The sequence below is a fragment of the Danio rerio genome, chromosome 3 (genome assembly GCF_052040795.2).
Source record: "Danio rerio strain M-AB ecotype USA chromosome 3, GRCz13ab, whole genome shotgun sequence".
Lineage (NCBI taxonomy): Eukaryota > Metazoa > Chordata > Actinopteri > Cypriniformes > Danionidae > Danio > Danio rerio.
The window spans coordinates 66,815,480-66,835,043 of record NC_141023.1 but is presented as its reverse complement, the minus strand read 5'-3'; the positions used below and the strand labels follow the sequence as shown (position 1 = coordinate 66,835,043).

Here is a 19,564-nt window from a genome sequence, read left to right as displayed (position 1 = left end):
ATGGACCATCACTTAGTGGAAACATGTACTGTGGGCAGATGAATCAACATTTCAGGTAGTATTTTTTGGAAGAAATAGACGCCGTGTGCTCCAGACCAAAGAAGCAAAGGATTGTGAATGTTACGTTTCACGTTTGTTTTGTTGTTGGTTTTCTGTTTTGCGTTCACTTTTCTGCTTGTGAATCCTGTCATGTATTAGGTGTGCAACCATTGGTCGAAGGGGCTTTCAATCACCATCGTGACTCAATTGGCCAATCAGGAGCTGTTCTGCACAGTATAAAACCTGTGCGCTTGCGCTGTTCTTCAGAAACGCTTGGCTCACCGCCAGTCTCCTCACTTCTGTCGGCCGGTCTGTTCCCTTGTGTTTGTTTGCTTAGTTTGGTTGTTGTATTCTTGTTTTTTCTCGATTAAGTGATCGATTTATTAGATAAGCTTGTGCAGCTCAGCTAATTATCTATTGCGAAGTTGAACGATCTTTATGAGAATTGGATTATATGAGATCTTGTTTTGCTAATGGCTAACAGAGTGTACTTTACAAGAACTCCAGTAATGTGAGCAGCTTAGTCTCTCTATGTGTTCGTTAGTTTATGGAGGCGTTGCCACATGTGTTAATTATGTCTTGAAGTAGTTATGAAGTTTAGTTAAGTGACGTGCTGAAGATTACGATTTTGTTTTCTTGCATTTTTCTTAGGTTAGTTTAAGTGCAAGGGGCACCAATCGTGGTCCTGGAGGGCCGGTGACCCTACTGTGTTTAGTTCCAACTTGCCTCAACACACCTGTCTGGGTGTTTCAAGTATATCTAGTAAGCAGGGCCGGCGCGTCCATTGAGGCGACCTAGGCGGCCGCCTAGGGCGGCAGTATAGAGAAGGCGGTGTCCTCGATACCTCCCTTACCACCCGCATCCTCAGTTATGTCCGCGACACCTCCCTTACCACCCGCGTCCTCAGATATATTCGTGCATAGACGACAGAATAGAGAGGGCGGCATCAGCGACACCTCCATCAGCATCCGCGTGTCTTCAGTTATATCCGCGCATAGGGCGGCAGAATAGAGAGTGCGGTGTCCGCGACACCCCCTGACTCCCTCAGCAACCTCGCGTCCTCAGTTATATTCGCGCATAGGGCGGCAGAAAAGAGGTCCGCGACACCTCACTTCATTTTCATAACCGGTCACTTTCGTTTTTACATTGGGGTTCAGCGGCAGTTCAGCTTGCTCCGGCCCTGCTAGTAAGACCTTGATTAGCTTGTTCAGGTGTGTTTGATTAGGGTTGGAGCTAAAATCTGCAGGACACCGGCCCTACAGAAACAAGTTTGATGACCCCTGGTTTAGTTGGTTGGGGTTTAGTTAGATCATTTTGTTATGTTTATTTCTTTGCTTTGGCAACACTGCTGTTTTCTTTGTTTAATTTGATTATTTAGAATTACATTTAAATGACATTTCCTATATTCATTGCTTGACATTCTCAGTTAAATAAATACTTTTGTTTCACTTATCCAGCAGTTGTGTCTTCTCCTTTTTCATCCAGCATCATTAGACTCACTGACTGTTACCTTTCATCCATTTAAAATCTTAATAACTTAAACACGTAACAAGTCAACAAAGTCTGTCATGGTATGGGGTCGTGTCGGTGCCTTTGGCAAAGGTAACCTGCACTTCAGTGATGCTCTATTCATGCTGAAATGCACACAGAGATTTTGGAGCACAATCTGCTGCCTTCTTCTCCTGGAACACCCATGCATATGTCAACAAGACAACGCAGAACCACATTCTGCACACATTACAGAGTCCTGCTGTGGAGGAAGAGGATACAGGTACTGGACTGGCCTGCCTGCAGTCCTGACCTGTCTCCAATAGAGAATGCGTGGCATATTTTGAAACAACAAAGACCCCGTACTGTTGCCCCCCTTAAGACTTGTTTGCAGGAAGAACGGGACAAAATGACACCTGAAACAGGTCATCATTCAAGGTCTTCAGTCCCTAATCGTCTTTTAAGTGTTGTGAAAAGGAACGGCAGCAATACAAAGCGGGGAATTCTTTCCTGTTAACCTATTTTTAAATGTGCTGTAAAAACCAAAACTGGAATACTTGCTTATTTAGAAAAAAATAAATGAGGAACACATTAAATAATGTCTGCAATGAAAGACAAGTCAAAGTAAATTTAGAAACCACCACGGTCTTTTTTATTTGCGTTTTCCATACTGTCCCAACCTGTTCTGATTTGGGGTTGTATGTGTGTGTGTGTGTGTGTGTGTGTGACAGAGTGTGCGAGTGACGCAGGGCTCTATGTGCTGGTGGAGGGACTGGACGCCGTATCAGTGGGAGGATGTGTGTGTGATGTTGGAGCAGGTCAGCGGTGCTGGAGCTCAAATTGGAGACATACTGTACATCTACTACACACACCAGCAAGAGAAGAAGGTAACACACACACACCATCACCTTGACCTTTGAAATGACCTTTTGTACACAGATAACGTTAGTCTTGTTTTGAATCTGCCACTATGCTGACACACAGGCATTGTAGCTCCGCCCTCTTCTGAAAAGAGCACAATCTCATTTGCATTTAAAGGGACAGTCACCAAAACACTGCAATTAGGATCAGTAAACTAATAATCAGACTGTATCGTCGTGAGTAATGTATCTTCTTCCTTCATTCTGTCAGTATCTGTATGCTGTGATAAAGGAGGTGACGGCGCTGGTTCCCGTGTTCAGGGACTCTCTGTACACTGTGGCGGTGTACACACCAGAGAGAACCAAACAGAGAAAACCCATTTTACTGGCAACACCCTCTCAACAAGACTTCAGCAGCTGGGTAACTGTCCAGATGAACAGCCAATCAGAGGAGAGTAAAGCCATCTAACCAATTAGAGCAGAGTTTAGCTATATTTGGCCAATCAGAGCAGAGTAGAAGCATCTTTGGCCAGAGGAGTAGAAGCATCTTTGGCCAATCAGAGCTGAGTAGAAGCATCTTTGGCCAATCAGAATAGATTAGCACATATTCGGCCAATCAAAAAAGAGTAGAGCCATCTGACCAATCAGAGAAGAGTAGAGCAATCTGGCCGGTCAAAACAGAGTAGAGCTTTCTGACCAATTAGAGCAGAGTAAAAACATCTTTGGCCATTCAAAAAAGAGTAGAAGCACCCGACCAGTCAGAGAAGAGTATTGCAATCTGACCAATAAGAGAAGAGTCATCCAACCAGTCTGAGCAGAATAGAGCCATCTTTAGCCAATCAGAGCAGTGTAGAAGCATCTGACAAGTTATTGCATATTATGTCATCTGACCAATCAGAGCCGAGTAAAAGTACATTTGGCCAATCAGAGCAGAGTAGAAGCCATCTGACCAGTTAGAGCAGAGTAGGGCCATCTGACCAATTAGAGCAGAGTAAAAGCATCTTTGGCCAATCAAAGAAGAGTAGAAGCACTTGACCAATCAAAGAAGAGTATAGCAAACTGACCAATAAGAGAAGAGTAGAGTCATCTAAGCAGTCAGAGCAGAATAGAGCCATCTTTAGCCAATCAGAGCGGTGTAGAAGTATCTTTGGCCAATCAGAACAGAGTAGAGACATCTGACCAGTTATTGCATATTATGTCATCTGACCAATCAGAGCAAAGTAGAAACATCTGACATATCAGATAAGAGTATGACAGTCTGACCAGAGAAGAGTAGAAGCATCTCACCAGTCATTGCAGAGTATGGCCATCTGACCAATCAGAGCAGAGTAAACGCATCTTTGGCCAATCAGAGTAGAGTAGAGTAATCTGACCAATCAGAGCAGAGCAAAAGTATATCTGGCCCATCAGAACAGAGGAGAGCCATCTGACCAGTTAACGAAGAGTATATTTGGCAAATCAGAGCAGAGAAGAGTAATCTGACCAATCAAATAAGAGTGAAGTCATCTGACCAGTAAGAGCAGAGTAAGGCAATCTGACCAATCAAATAAGAGTGAAGTCATCTGACCAGTAAGAGCAGAGTAAGGCCATCTGACCAATCACGTACAGTAAAAGCGTCTTTGGCCAATCCGAGCAGAGTAGAAGCAATCTGACCAATCAGAGCAGATTGGTACCATCTTTGGCCAATAACAGCAAAGTAGGGACATTAGACCAATGATAGTAAAGCAATTCAATCTGACCAATCAGAGCAGAGTAGGAAAATCTGACCAATCAGCAATGACAGTAGAAAAAAGCTTTAACTCTATATAATTCTACTGCACATTAATGGAGTGCTCTGCTGTGAGTGATGTTGTTGTTGTCTGTCTGTCTGCAGTTGTGTGTCCTGAATGCGTCGTGTTGTGGATCCAGGGCTCTGGGGGATCATCCGTCTGCACAGGCCCTGTGGGCGGTCACCTGTACAGGGGATGTCATGGTTCATGAGCCCTCCCCCAGTCTGGAGGCTCCGGCACAGTATTTACCCTGCGATCAGATGTAAGAACACCTGTCTGTCTGCTTGTCCGTCCGTCCGTCCATCTTTCTGTCTGCCTGTCTGTTTATCTTTCATTATGTCTGTCTCTCTCTCTGTCTGTCTGTCTGTCTGTCTGTCTGTCTGTCTGTCTGTCTGTCTGTCTGTCTGTCTGGTGTCTGTCTGTCTTTCTGTCTGTCTGTCTGTATATCTGTCTGTCTGTCTGTCTCTCTGTCTGTCTGTCTATCTATCTGTCTGTCTGTCGTCTGTCTGTATATCTGTCTGTCTGTCTATCTATCTATCTGTCTGTCTGTCTGTCTGTCTGTCTGGTGTCTGTCTGTCTGTCTGTCTGTCTGTCTATCTGTCTGTCTGTCTGTCTGTCTGTCGTCTGTCTGTCTGTCTGTCTGTCTGTATATCTGTCTGTCTGTATATCTGTCTGTCTGTCTGTCTGTATATCTGTCTGTCTGTCTGTCTGTATGTCTGACTTTCTGTCTGTCTGTCTGTCTGTCTGTCTGTCTGTCTGTCTGTCGTCTGTCTATCTGTCTGTCTGTCTGTCTGTCTGTCTGTCTGTCTGTCGTCTGTCTGTATATCTGTCTGTCTGTCTGTCTGTATATCTGTCTATCTGTATATCTGTCTGTCTGTATATCTGTCTATCTGTATATCTGTCTGTCTGTATATCTGTCTGTCTGTCTGTCTGTATATCTGTCTGTCTGTCTGTCTGTATGTCTGACTTTCTGTCTGTCTGTCTGTCTGTCTGTCTGTCTGTCTGTGTCCCACTGCTACTTTGCTCTATAATTGCTGCTGTATTGTCTGCTGTCTACATAGAAAACACCTTCACATGATGCTTGGGTCAATTGTGAAGGCTTTCACGTGTGTGTGTGTGTGTGTGTGTGTCTGTCTGTCCATGCGTGTGTGTATGTGTACATGTGTGTGTCTCTGTGTGTGTGTGTGTGTGTGTGTGTGTGTGTGTGTGTGTGTGTGTGTGTGTGTGTGTGTGTGTGTGTGTGTTTGTGTGCTGTACCTGCCCTGGCACAGGTTCTGGCGTCAGGTTCCCGCTCATCTGCTGTGTGTGGAGTGCAACAGTCTGGGTGTGGTGTGGGGCATCGGGCACGATCACACAGCCTGGGTCTACACTGGGGGGTCATCAGCTCAGGGTAAACACACACACACACACACACGTCTGGATAAAATGAAGTGTAATAAACGGCTTTGACTCAGCTGTTCAGCTGTACAGTGCAGACACAATGTGAGGGAAGATTGATCAGTAAATGCGTGGACAGAGAATGTGGCTCAGTGTTTTCTCATGTGTCCTGCTGCACGTTCAGCATCAGTGTTGAATCTTTATCTCATGCCTCAGAGTGCAGGCGACTGCTTCAGTCTGATGTTTGACTCTCTCCAGTGTCTGGACCTGTGAAGCTGAATGAGGAGGTCAGTGATGTGAGGAGTGTGTGCATCTATGAGAACCAGCGCTGGAATCCAATGACGGGATACACTGACAAGTGAGCGTGTGTGTGTGTGCTCATGTACAGGACAGCCCGTAAAGTGCACCTATTATACAGAAATCACTTCTATAAAGTGGTTTAAACCCAGTTTGTCAGTAGTGTGTGAATATATCCAGCCTCTAATGGTGAACATGGACTATGGTGGCTTGAGAAAGCTGATATTCTACATAAATTCCCTCTTCATCTGTCTTCTGAGACTAATTTTAAAGTGTATCTCCTCCTAAGCCTTTCAAGCTACATACTTCAAACTTTCGTCAAACCTTCAAACTGGTCTGACTCGGGTTGCTATGTCTTTTCTAAGTGATCCGACTTTCGCTTTTCCGAAAAATGACAGAGAAATTTCCCAGAAGTCCCATTGACTTAACATTGGGTCAAAATTTGTGAGCTCATAACTCTGCATCAGACTGTACTACAGACTAGGCCTCTGGCCTCATTCAAGTCAGTCTAGCCAGCAGCCAATCTCTGACGACCATTAAACTTACTAGCCACTCCCTAGCAACCAATTCAGCACCCTAGCAACAGTCCCATAGACTGTGACTAGCTATTCTAACACATGCTAATAGTTTTAACATCCTACTAACATGCTAATCTTGCTAGAAACATGCTAGCAACATGCTAGTGACATGCTAGCACATGCTAATTCATGCTAACAACATGCTAATTCATGATAGAAACAAGCTGATTCATGTTAGAGTCACGATAGTAACACACTAGAATCACTAGACGCATGCTAATCTTGCTAGCAACACGCTAGTAACATGTTAATTCATGCTAGAATAATGCTAACAACATGCTAATTCATGCTAGAATCATGTTAACAACATGCTAATTAATGCTAGAATCATGCTAACAACATGTTAATTCATGCTAGAATAATGCTAACAACATGCTAATTCAAAGAAACACGCAACAAATATGCTAGTAACATGCTAATTTATGCTAGAAACAAGCTGATTCATGTTAGAATCATGCTAGTAACACGCTAGAACACATGCACACCTGACCAGCACTGACAACACAGCTAGTCCAGTTTTCAAATCTGCCATTATACTGATGGATAGGCATTTGTAGCTCTGCCCTCTTCTGAAAAGAGCACAATCTCATTTGCATTTAAAGTGACAGTCACCAAAATGCCACAATTAGGATCAAAGCCTAAAAGGGTCTGTTTCAGAGAGTTAGAGAACATTATCTGTGTGCTATTTTGAGCTGAAATTTCACACACACATGCTCATCAGAGATTTCTGTCTTTATCGTTATCTTTATAGTTATTATGCTTGATGCCTGTAGTGATAGGTATACATATATATGTGTGTGTGTGTTTTCTGAATAATGTGTTTTCTCAGAGGTTTGCCGACTGACCGCTACATGTGGAGTGACTCATCCGGCTTTAGAGAGAGCACTAAAGAAAACACCAGACCTCCGTCACCGCAGTGGACATGGGTACAGTGGTAGTTTTACTTCACTTTAGACACATACTGATATTGAGTAATTCAATATTTTAGGGAAAAATAAGAATAAAGCCAGACACGTTCATCAAGTCCAGATATCTAAAAATTATTAAATCTAGAAGCTTTTCTAGACAAGCAAAAATATTGTCATGTTTTCAGAAATAATAAGTCAAAATAAAGTGAGTTTTTCCTGAAAACAAGCAAAATATGGGGTAAGCAAAGTCATTTTGTTATCGCTTTGAAATAACATTATCCTCCTTACCCCATTAACAGATTATTTTGCTTGTCTTAAGGGAAAAAACTCATTATTTGAGATATTTGGACTAGAATCAAGACAAAAACGTTTTGCAATGATTAAAGCTTCCATAATTAATCACAATATGAAAGTTTGATACCGGCAGAAGCCTACTATACTGTCTGGATTATTATTATTAATAAAATGATTATTATTATTATCATTATTATTAGTATTATTATTAGTATTATTATTTTTATTATTAATAATAATATAATGATTATCATTACTATTAGTATTATTATTATTAATATGATTATTACTATTATTATTATTTATATTATTATTATTAATATAATGATTATTATTATTATTATTATTATTATTATTATTATTATTTATTATTTATAATATTATTATTTTTAATATTATTATTATTATTGATATTATTATTGTTATTATTATTATTATTATTTATATTTTTATCAATACTATTCATATTATTATTATTATTATGCAACGAAGAGTGATGTTTGCATCTTTCTTTCGCAGGTTTCTGATTGGACAGTGGACTACAGTGTCCCAGGAGGGACAGATAAAGAGGGCTGGCAGTACGCTGCAGATTTCCCTGTGTATGTGCACTGTCAACACAAGCTAATATTTGTTCACGCAAGACCTTTCACTCCTAAAATGATCATTTATTCATTTTCCTTCGGCTTAGTGCCTCATTTATTAGGGGTCGCCACAGCGGAATGAACCGCCAACTATTCCAGCATATGTTTTACGCAGTGGATGCCATTCCAGCCGCAACCCAGTACTGGGAAACACTCATACACACACACTCACTCATACACTACGGCCAATTTAGTTCATCAATTCCCCTATAGTGCATGTGTTTAGAAACCGGAGCACCCAGAGGAAACCCACGCCAACACGGGAAGAACATGCAAACTCCACACAGAAAAACCAACTGACCCAGCCGGGACTCAAACCAGCGACCTTCTTGCTGTGAGGTTTTTTTAATAACAAATCTAAAACATCTAAAAAACTGATGAGTTTTTTCATATTTAGCTTAGCTTAGCATAGATCATTGGATCAGATTAGACCATTAGCATTTCACTTTAAAATTGTCAAATATACGTAAAATACTCATTTTATGACAGTGTTGCTAATGTATTATTTAGCATTTTTATTTAATATATGTTTATTGAAGAACTAAGTGAAGTTTCACAAGCTAATTTTGAGAGGAGCACGTGACATGATTGACCACAGCTTGTCCCTCATCCACAATCATCAGTTAGCCAATCAGAATAATCCAAACTCTTTATAAGTAGCCCAGCTAAAACTACTCCCTTATCTTCGTTTTCCGGAGAAACCCCCCATCCACCCCATTTCCCCCTTTCTTCCTTTACCACGGGGAGCTCTCGAGAACTACCGATCTCTTACTCCACTTACATGCTCAATCGACCAGGCGGGAGCCCTGGGCTCAATTATCTCCGAGCTCAGGGTTCTCTCCTGGGATAGCATGCCAAACATTTGTCAAACAATGTCTGAGTGTGAACTCTTGAACATGTGTCCATACAGGAGCTTTCACGGGTGCAAGACGATGAAGGACTTTGTGCGGCGTCGGCGGTGGGCAAGGTTAGCTCACTCTAATATGTGTGTATATTCATTTTGTACTGGGCTCCCACTAGGTCATATAGACTTTCTGCAATATCGGTGATTTTTAAAAGCTATATCACAGACATTGAAAGACAGGGAGTTTATTTATTTAATATTAAGAAGGGAGAGGGGGTTAAAATGTTTGTCACTTTAAAGTACACTACTATAAAACTAACCGTACTGATTTTGTTCAGCAGGGTTGGGTAGGATGTAGGCCGATTCTAAGGGCACATAACATTTTGGGGCTCCCAGAGATACTATTAGGAGCCCACCTGAACACTGCCCCCCCCCAACATACCTCCCTCTCCAATTTCGTCCGCGATCCACCCCCCCCCACACCTTCTTCAATTTCGGCCCCGAAATCCACTAAATATTTTCATAGGGCCTGTAGCGGCCAGTGGTGCCCCTGCCCTTAAACCATCCTTAGTCACACCCTCCAGGATTTCATCATTTCGCTGAGTTTAGCTCAAAATCAAGCAAATATTGTGAAATTTTGTAAAGTTTACAATTTGGATTAAAAAAAAAATTCAAAGTCACAATATTAACAAACCCTTAACTCAAAAAGGAACCCTGCAGGATTTTCATGTTTTTCTGCAGGAACCTGCTGGTATCCTGTAGGAATTATCAAATCCTGCAGGACACATTGACAATATGTGCAGGAATTTCCTACAGGTTTTTACAATGGATCCAAGCAAGTGTCAAATCCTGCAGGATATTATAATTCCTGCAGGACTTGCAGGAATTATTTGTTGTGATTGGAATGAAAGAAATTGTGTCACTTGTTTTTGGTAGCAATACAATATGAGTTCTAACAGATAAACAATACAACAAGCGAACAAAAAATAAGAAAATAAATGCATTAATAAAGTATACAAATAGATAATAGGCAATTATAAAAATCAACCATTACACTAAACCATTCAAATTATGCAAACAAGGAAGCTGTACATTTTTACGTTTCGTTTCTATATTTTTTTTCATTTATTAAAAATGCCAATATAGCTATTTTAATTCAGCTCCCATCTGTTTGGTTAGATGCAAAAAATAATAATAATAATAAATAAATAAAAACCTGCAAGACCTGTCCTTGAGGTAGATATATGTTAAATGTATGTCTGTGCATTTTATGAGTTCAACAGAGTCTCTCCCTCTTTCTTTTAAAATGTTTGTTGCTGTTATCCTCGATTCTCTGTCTTTCTGACCTGAGCAACCTATTTTATTCTGTGTCCATTGCCTTTTATAAGTACACTTTTTACTCCATTTTTATTCTTTAAAAAGAAGCAGGTTAGGGTTATTGTTCAGGTGATTGGTAAACATTATGTGTTTTCTGCAATGTTAGAGTAAATTTAATTAATAAATTAATATAAACATTTGTTAAAGATTTTAAATAAAATCAGATATAAATGCTAAATTGAAATTAGATAATACATTGCTGCCAATAATGTATAGGTCTATTTTATACACATAATATATTTACAATATTTTAAGTTAATAATAGCCCCTTTCACACATACTGTACAGACCTTTCCGGAAAATTGCCGGCAATTTTCCGGAAAGGTTGTATGTGTGAACAGGTCCTTTTTGAAAATACCGGTAAATTCGTTCTGGCTATTTTCCGGAAAGAGAAGTTGTAACATTACCGGCAATTTGCCGGAATGCTGCGCTGTGTGAACGCAGAAGGAAGATTCCCGTAATAAGCGCGTGCACGTCTAGAACGTGCTGACGTTAGACGTCTGCTTTAGCCAATCACAACAGTCAGAAGCATTTACGTCCGCGCAGTTTGTGAGGATAAAAGCCTTTGAATATTTTTCCAGACACATTTAGCTGCTAGAAGTTAGTCAGATCACGTTTATATGTTCTTCTTAATGCCAACTGTGTAAATAATCATCGATGAGATGCTTATGATAAGCCGTTGTTTGTTTACCTTCAAGCTTTGCGTGTGCCTGTGAGCGCCTGCACACGCACATATTATGAACATCTCGACATGCGAAAGTGATCCTGCGAAAGTTGTTCACAATATTGATCATCCACAGAGTTTGTAATGTTGTCAAATGTTTACAAACACAAGCGCAGCCGTTTAAAGCTCAATTGTGGTGAATGATGTCAGAATTTACCGGTATTTTGGAATGGATGTGTGAATGCTCTTTTCCGGAAACTTTCCGTAACGTCCTCGCCTGTGTGAACAGCGCTTTTTTTAATATACCGGTAAAGTCGTTACGGAAATTTTCCAGATATTTACCGGTATCACTGTGTGAAAGGGGCTAGTGACTACTACTAATATATGTGTGTGTATTATTTGATGGACTTGAGTAGACACATTAACACAAACATTCTTATAAACAGACTTTTTTAAACTGCTGATTAGCTGCTTATTTATAGACCTACAAGGGGCCGAAGAGCGAGCCTTGAGGAACACCATCACATCTTTTGAGATCTGGTTTTTCACTAGTGAAGTTGTAATAGTCTGATGGGCAGGATCTACGTAGGATTTAATTATATTAATATAGTAATTTCATATTCGCTTATTTTGGCTTTGAAAATTAGTTCAACTGAAACACGCTTTAATGCTAATCTCTCATGTTTTTAGAAGTACTTTATTTTAATGTACAATTCACACGACGAACAAACCATTAACTTAGACTTTTAGCTTAAAAAGCTACCAATTAGCTGCTTATTAATGGTTTTTAAAGTAGTATCTGGGTTTAGGTGTGCGTATTGGCTAGGATTTGGGATGTAGTGTGAATTATGTAGGGATGTTACCTGAACCGCTGTGTGTTTTCTGTCAGGAGGTGTGCACTCAGCCTGACGGGGCCTTGGACGAAGGTGCCTCCGATCGCTCTGACCGATGTGACCATCCTGCCATGTCTGTCCCAGTGCCGGCTGGAGCAAGTGCCCGTCTGGGCCCTCAGTGAGAAGGGGGATGTGCTGTGCCGGCTGGGGGTCACTCCTGATAATCCTGCAGTGAGCTCTCACACAAACATGACTTCATTGAACATCTATTACACATATAGACAACCATTTTGTAAGGACACTGTATATTGAATAACGTCCTGGTTGCATACGTAACCCACGTTCCCTGAATAGGGAATGGAGACGTGTGTCTGGAACAGACTATGGGAGTTCGCCAGACGACCAGTCATTCTGATGAGTAGGAAAACGGGCCAATGAATGCCAAATGAATTGGCGGAGCTCAGCTCCACAGCTGTCAGCGATTAGTCATTAGCAGAGTGTATCAGCTGATGGCTGAGAAGCGAGCATTACAATTTGTGCCACCTGAAGAGCCGATCACTCAGCTAACAGCTGGAGACTGTTTCCTCTCTGTTCCCTATTCGGGGAACGTGGGCTACGTATGCAAACAGGACGTTCCCCTTCATGGGAACTACAACGTGTGTCTGGAACAGACCCCTACTGCAAAAAACAGCTTAAACCAGCCTAGGCTGCTTGGCTGGTTGACCAGCCTGGTTTTAGAGGGGTTTTGGCCATTTCAAGCCTGGTCTTAGCTGGCCAGGCTGGGAGATGACCAGCTAAGATCAGCTTGACCAGCCTAGCCAAGCTGGGAGCCCAGCCAAAACCAGCTATGTCCAGCTTAAACCAGGCTGGCCAAGCTGGTTTTAGCTGGATTTAGCTGGTCATTTTCTGGCCTAAACAGCTAAGACCAGGCTGGAAATTACTGAAAATCAGCCTGGAAATGGCCAAAACCTCTCTAAAACCAGCTGATCAACCAGCTAAAACCAGCCAACTAGCCTAGTCTGGTTTAAGCTGGACTTTTCAGCAAGGACTATAGAAGACTGTATGGAAAACGCCACAGCAGCTAAACCCGTCACACTCCTGATGTGAAGTTTGCCAAGCATAACGTGAGCGCACAAGCATCACCAAGAGAGCAACCTTCCAACATCCCCTAGGCCCTTAAATTACCATTACATGGGAATAATTAGAAAATATACATCAGGGGTCGTAAATGTCCTTTTACCTAGCTAATATAGACGAGGGATATTAGAAATACAACAGTACGTTAGGAAAACATGCCATGGGAGGACGCTGTGGAGGTCACCTGCTTCTCAAGAGGGAAGACTTGGTGGAAATAGGAACATATGGACTAGGTCTATTGAGGGCGAGTGCTATATATGATAAGCTGGTTTGCCGGTAGGAAAGACACGGGTCAGCCTGGTCAAGGGGAACACTCCATTGCTGAAAGAAGCATATAGGATCGCCGTTAGGAACCTTGCATAGCTGGCACCAAACCTCAAAAGTGGGCATAACAGACATCTGAGCCAGGCACCCGGCTGCTCCAATGAGCCTCGGAGGAGTTCTCTAGGGTTCACCAAACGGGGAGCTTACTAGCAGAATCGAGAGAGTGCACGTGTCTCCAGGTTAGGGAGCATGGCCTAGCAAGCGTTTTAGACACTGAGCTTAATCTCCTCCTGATTGACCGGGGTTACCCAGTAATCGAGAGGAAACTGGCTGCACTCGAGAATTATAAAATCTTGTGAATGTGTAAAGTGTCGCCCAGACCGCAGCTCTATATAATCCTCACCTGCCAACACTCCCGTTTTTCCCGGGAGTCTCCAGCATTTCAGACCAATCTCCCGCAACCATCCCGTTTTGTTATGTTTTCCGGAAAACTCCTGTAATTTCATCCCCCTCCCTTTTTGGTTGAGTATGTGAACACCCCCGGGTCGCCAACTTTGGTACAGTATGCGATCGCAGTGGCCACCCAAAACCAGCTGCATTGTATGCCAGTACTCAACAGTGTTTTTCAGAGACCTCACTCCCCCCCGAACACTCCCTCCCCCCGGTCTCCTGGAATTTTTCAGAGACACATGTTCGCAGGTATGATATAATCTGTTTAGAGGCGCCGTGTACTTGCGCTGAAAAGTAGGCACCTCTCTTATAGTGTGCTCCCTCTCCCGGGGACACGGCTCACTCTGGCCCACGAAGCGAGGGCGATAATGACTCTTCTGCTTGCTTTCATATTGAGTGTGTGGAATGTCCTCTAACCTCTGGCTCTGTGAAATCTCAGGGCAGCTCGTGGCTTCATGTGGGCACCGATCAGCCCTTTAAGTCCATCAGCATTGGAGGAGGTCATCAGGTGTGGGCCATCGCCCGGGACGGGGCCGTCTTCTACCGGGGCTCCGTTTCCGCCAATAATCCAGCAGGTGAGCTGTCAGATCAATCCTGTTGTGTCTTTACACTTACAATTATGCAATTAGGGACAACACACACACTAATACACTTCATTAAACATGCACACATAGGACCCTATCACACACCCGGCACAGTGTGGCGTAAGGCGTGGCGCAATAATCTTTTGGTAGTTTCAGCTTGGCGCAAGAGTGGTTTTGAGGCGTTGCGCTACGCTGTTTAAATAGCAAATGCATTAGCGCTCATTTGTGCGTCCATAGGCGTTCTGGTGTAGAAAGGAAGGTGTTCTGAGGCGGACCGCTGGCGCGTTGCTATTTTGAGAGACTATAATAGATTTTTCATTAGACCAAAACAAACCCGGTCTAAACTCAGAGTTGCGCCTCGCTTACACACTGCTTAATACACACAAGAGAGCAATAGGCAAATATCTTTACATATGAAAGCATTTAAATATTAAGGATATATATATAGGATATAATAAGAATAGATAAAGAATATAAATATAAAGGATTAAAATATTACAAAACATATTATTTTCTAGCCTACATAAATATGAAAAATCACTGCCTTCATGTCTTCTTCATCTCGGGAGGCTTTTTCAGTTCATTCATAACATTTTGCTTCTGTATAATGTTATTATTATTAGCAGTATTATTTATTATATCCATATTTATATTTGTTTTTATTAAAAACAAGCTTAGATTTGTCCACCTGTCAGGTTTTAGACCATATGGGGCACAGCATGTGTTTTAGGATATAACTCAGGTTTTTGAGCACACTTCATTATTATTGTTCATTTATTCGTTTGCTGGAGATTAGAACTGAATTTAGAAATAGTTTTGAAACGAATATTTGCACTAAACAAACTAAATTAATTATTTATAGACTAATTGATGTCTGTGCGTAAAGGTTTCCCTATCCAAGAGCGAAAGTAGATCCATTATCTCTCATTCTCACGCAGTAGATGCTCTGTTTAACAGTTTTCTGTGAACTGTTTGCTTGTGAAATGCTCAGTTTTTCCGCTTAGACTTACTTTGCGTCCTGTAAATAGTGAATGCGCTCTTGGTGTGACGCAGCTGGCTCTTAAAGGGAATGGGAGATGAGACTCTGATTGGTTTATTATCAAAACACACCTATAACTCATTAAGAAAATAAACTCAACCCTTTTAGACCATGCGACACGGCGCAAAGCGGATATTCCCGTCCTTAAATTAGCAAAAGTGCATTCTGACACGCCCTGAAAGCGTTTGCGCCCTGCGTTTTGCACTCTGCACATGGACTGTCAAAATAGAGCCCATAGAGTTCACCTATATGCTGTAAATCTGCAGGTTAACTATGTTTATATTTAACAGCTTAATAACTTGATTTGTTGTACACGTTTGTTATGGTTAGGCTATTTTATTCATTTACACCAGGGGTGCTTTAACTCAGTCCTGGAGGGCCGGTGTCCTGGAGAGTTTAGCTCCAACCCTAATCAAACACACCTGAAGCAGCTGATCAAGCTCTTACTAGATACACTAGAAGCTTCCTGGCAGGTGTGTTGAAGCGAGTTGGAGATGAACTCTTCAGGACTCTCCCTCCAGCACCGAGTTTGCACACCCCTGATTTGCACTTATCGAATGAAGGTATGATTCATAATTGCTTTGGTTTTGTCAGGCGAGTGCTGGTACCACATCCCGTCTCCACCGCGGCAGACGCTCAAGCAGGTGTCAGTGGGCAGAACATCTGTTTACGCTGTGGATGAAAGCGGTGAGAGCGTAGTTTTAGTTGTATTTATTTAAATCCGTCTGTATTCGCCATCGCACAGAGTAAATCGTATTTAAATTACAGACGTTTTCTTTAGATGCATGAGAAATTGAGAGCACATGACCATTCATTTCTAATGAATTAGAGCAGGGGTGTCAAACTCAATTCCTGGAGGGCCGAAGCCCTGCACAGTTTAGTTCCAACCCTGCTCCAACACACCTACCTGCAGGTTTCAAACAAGCCTGAAGGACTCAATTAGTTTGATCAGGTGTGTTTAATTAGGGTTGGACCTAAACTGTGTAGAGCTGTGGCCCTCCAGGAACTGAGTTTGACACCTGTGAATTAGAGAATCTCTGATCTCAATGTGTGTGTGTGTGTGTGTGTGTGTGTGTGTGTGCAGGTAATCTGTGGTTCAGACAGGGTTTGACACCCAGCTATCCTCAGGGCTCAGCATGGGAGCTCATCTCCAATAATGTGTGTAAGGTGTCTGTCGGACCGCTGGACCAGGTTTGAGACCTTTTAAATTACGCATGCTTATTCTGTCTTAAACAGAAACACAACCACAACAAAGATTAACACTTTTATTTAGTTTTAAATATTTAATTGACTTTAAATGTCACCTTCATTAGTGATAAAATCTGATCTCAGAAATGTATGGTGTTCCTCAAGGCTCGATCTTAGGCCCGTTGTTATTTTGCAATATTAGGCTGCTACCTTGCTCCTTTCTACTTCACCTCACTATATACAGCGGGGAAAATACGTATTGAACACATGGTCGTGTTTTTTCCCAGGGAATAATATCTCTAAAGGAGCTGTTAACATTGAAATGAAGCAGATTTTGGTAAAAACCCAAAGAATACAAACATAAAAACAAAACAAATCTGAAAGGGTGGCACAGTGGCGACCCCTGATAAATAAAGGGACTAAGCCAAAGAAAATAACCTGAAGAGTGAGTATTGTGTAATAACAGTGAAGGGGAAAGTGCTGAACTACTGAAATGTGTTTTAATACTTTATATGAAAGGCTTATTTGACGACGGCAGCTTAAAGACGACTCTCATGTGGAGAATGAAGCCTCATGCATTGCTCAGGTGTGAGTTTCTCACAGACTTCAACAGAGTGTGTAAATCTGTGGGTCTCGTCTGTCAAATCTGAGCTTAATTCTGTATTCTCTATTGGATTCGGATCAGGTGATTGGCTGGGCCATTCTACAGCTTGGTTTTCTTTCTCTGAAAGCATCTGAGAGTCTCATTGGCTGTGTTTTGGATCATTGTCTTGCTGAAATGGCTTCATCTTCATCCTCCTGCTGATGTAGATGTCGGACTGAAGCAGCTGATGTTCATTTACACTGAGGAAGGGCAGAGGCTTGCTGAAGAACTACTGAGAGATTCCAACTGCTGTCTGGGCTTTCACAGCCGAACTACACCTCCCTTTCTTCATGTGTTCAACACTTTTTCCCTGCGTCATTTCATTTTATTACACAGAACTGACACAGTTCCTAATTGGATTTGTGCTCTTTGCATACAGTATATGGATTTCTTTGGCCATTACTAACATCCAGTGAACATTTTAAGTCAACAGCACCTTTAGAAATGTTTTCTGAGACGAATGCTGACGTGTTCAATACTTACTTTCCCTGCTGTGGCTTAAGTTTCCCCCACCCTCATCTATGGAAAGCTTTGCTTGCTCATGTTGTCCAGATCCACCTTTAGTATGGAGGTATATCAGTAGCAAAACTCCAGAGCTTGCATGAGAGAACTTGTGATAATAATATTTGTATGTGTAGGTTGAATGTGACGGTTTGATCTGTCCAGGTCTGGATCATTGCTGATAAAGTGTCAGGTCATCCAGCTGAGAGCTCAGGAACGGTCTGCCACAGATTGGGAGTGAAGCCCATGCAACCCAAAGGCCTGAGCTGGGACTACGGCATCGGGGTGAGCACTTCCATTACCTCTCGCTTTAGAATAGCTGTTATTTACCAACACAATTGGAGGAAATCCGGCATTAGTAATCCTGTAAATGAAAATAAAGTTGAGATTACATTAAAGTCCAATAGAAAATGCACAATTCAAAACATTTGATGAGAACTTTAAGCTTTTAAAGAAGATGCGAAAACATCACCGATTATTTTGTGCTCGGAATAAATCCAGAAAACATTACAAGCACACGAGGTTGAGAGGTTTTAGATCTTGAGCACAGGCTTGTCGTCAGCATGTCTGAGAGTGTCTTCTTGAATCAGGGTGGATGGGAGCACGTGTGTGTGAGAGGGAACTCAGTGGAGCTCCAGCGGGCGACTCCTCGCAGCCCGATGCCCAGACCCAGAGCTGAGATTCAGGTGAACGGCAATGCTGTGGGCTGCTAGACCCGTGCACACCTTCATCTTCATCATGCACGTCAAAGCTTGCACTTGTTGGAAAAACTAGGCATGGGACGAGGTTTACAGCGGTGTGGAAAAGTCAAGGTTTTAAAACCACCAAGAGCTTCTGTTACACTGCTCCTACAGGTACATCCAAGTGACTATTTTATTTATTTATTTACGGCAGCAGCATCTCCAGCAGAAGATGAGCCTCCACGTCAAAAGCTGCACAATCAAAACGTCTGAGAAACAAATCAGATACACCAACATCCTGTAGAGCTGAGCAGTGCAGCGGCTTTACTGTGTATCTATGTATATTTGTGCAATATATTTGATTATACATTAGGGAAGAACTTATTTTAGAGCAGTAATCACCACTGCATGGGGTGTCCAAACTCGGTCCTGGAGGGCCGGCGTCCAGTTTTAGCTCCAACTTCAGGGCTCGACAATAAGGACTGCCCGATGGCCCGGAAAACTTGACAACTGAAATGAGGCTCTGTATGAGAGTCTGATCTCTCTGATTTATATTTGGTGACGATATCTGTGGGTGTCAAAATTAAAGTGCACATTTTCGCTTATAATATATATATAGACACACTACTGGTCAACAGTTTGGGGTCAGTATGGTTGTTAGATGTTTTAAAATCAGCTTCTCCTGCTCACCAAGGCTGCATTTATTGTATCATAAATACAGTACATATTGTAAAGGTGTGAAATGTTATTGCTCTATAAAATAACAGCTCAAAGGTCGTTTAGCATTTAATTTAATCATTTATTCCAGTGATTTTAAAGATGAATTTTCATCTTCATTACTGCAATCATTGAGAACTCACTCTAATATTAATTATTTTTGTTATTATTATCATTAATATTAATAGAAATAAAAGCAATAATGACTGGAGTAATCATGTTATTTGAAACTACTTACAGTAAGAAAGCAGTTCTATACAATTTTAATAAATATTTAACAATAGATTTTTTTTCATCTGCCTTGATGAACTGGATAATGTTTCTTTAAAACAAAAAATTATAAAATTGACCCCAAACTTTTGACCGGTAGCATGCGTAAATAAATAAATAAA

At 41.7% G+C, this 19,564-nt stretch overlaps 1 protein-coding gene across 10 annotated transcripts in view; it reads left to right on the top strand.

Annotated features, from left to right (window-relative positions):
• The window catches only part of tecpr1b (tectonin beta-propeller repeat containing 1b), a 46,307-nt gene that overhangs the window by 24,553 nt on the left and 2,190 nt on the right, over positions 1-19,564 (top strand). For 2 of the 10 annotated variants that reach the window (XR_015481431.1, XM_087245360.1), the window contains exons 12-25: positions 2,259-2,414; positions 2,659-2,808; positions 4,261-4,418; positions 5,428-5,546; positions 5,792-5,891; positions 7,238-7,334; positions 8,130-8,209; positions 9,162-9,218; positions 12,026-12,200; positions 14,260-14,395; positions 16,038-16,130; positions 16,528-16,634; positions 17,941-18,060; positions 18,366-18,461. Coding sequence is in view for 2 of the 10 variants with exons in the window: in XM_087245360.1 (XP_087101486.1) it covers positions 2,259-2,414; positions 2,659-2,808; positions 4,261-4,418; positions 5,428-5,546; positions 5,792-5,891; positions 7,238-7,334; positions 8,130-8,209; positions 9,162-9,218; positions 12,026-12,200; positions 14,260-14,395; positions 16,038-16,130; positions 16,528-16,634; positions 17,941-18,060; positions 18,366-18,461 (1,644 nt within the window). In the remaining 8 variants the exon portion in view is untranslated. Of the gene's footprint in view, positions 1-2,258; positions 2,415-2,658; positions 2,809-4,260; positions 4,419-5,427; positions 5,547-5,791; positions 5,892-7,237; positions 7,335-8,129; positions 8,210-9,161; positions 9,219-12,025; positions 12,201-14,259; positions 14,396-16,037; positions 16,131-16,527; positions 16,635-17,940; positions 18,061-18,365; positions 18,882-19,564 lie in introns of all 10 variants that reach the window. The other 8 variants (XR_015481436.1, XR_015481433.1, XR_015481438.1 and 5 more) reach the window with 7 other exon arrangements.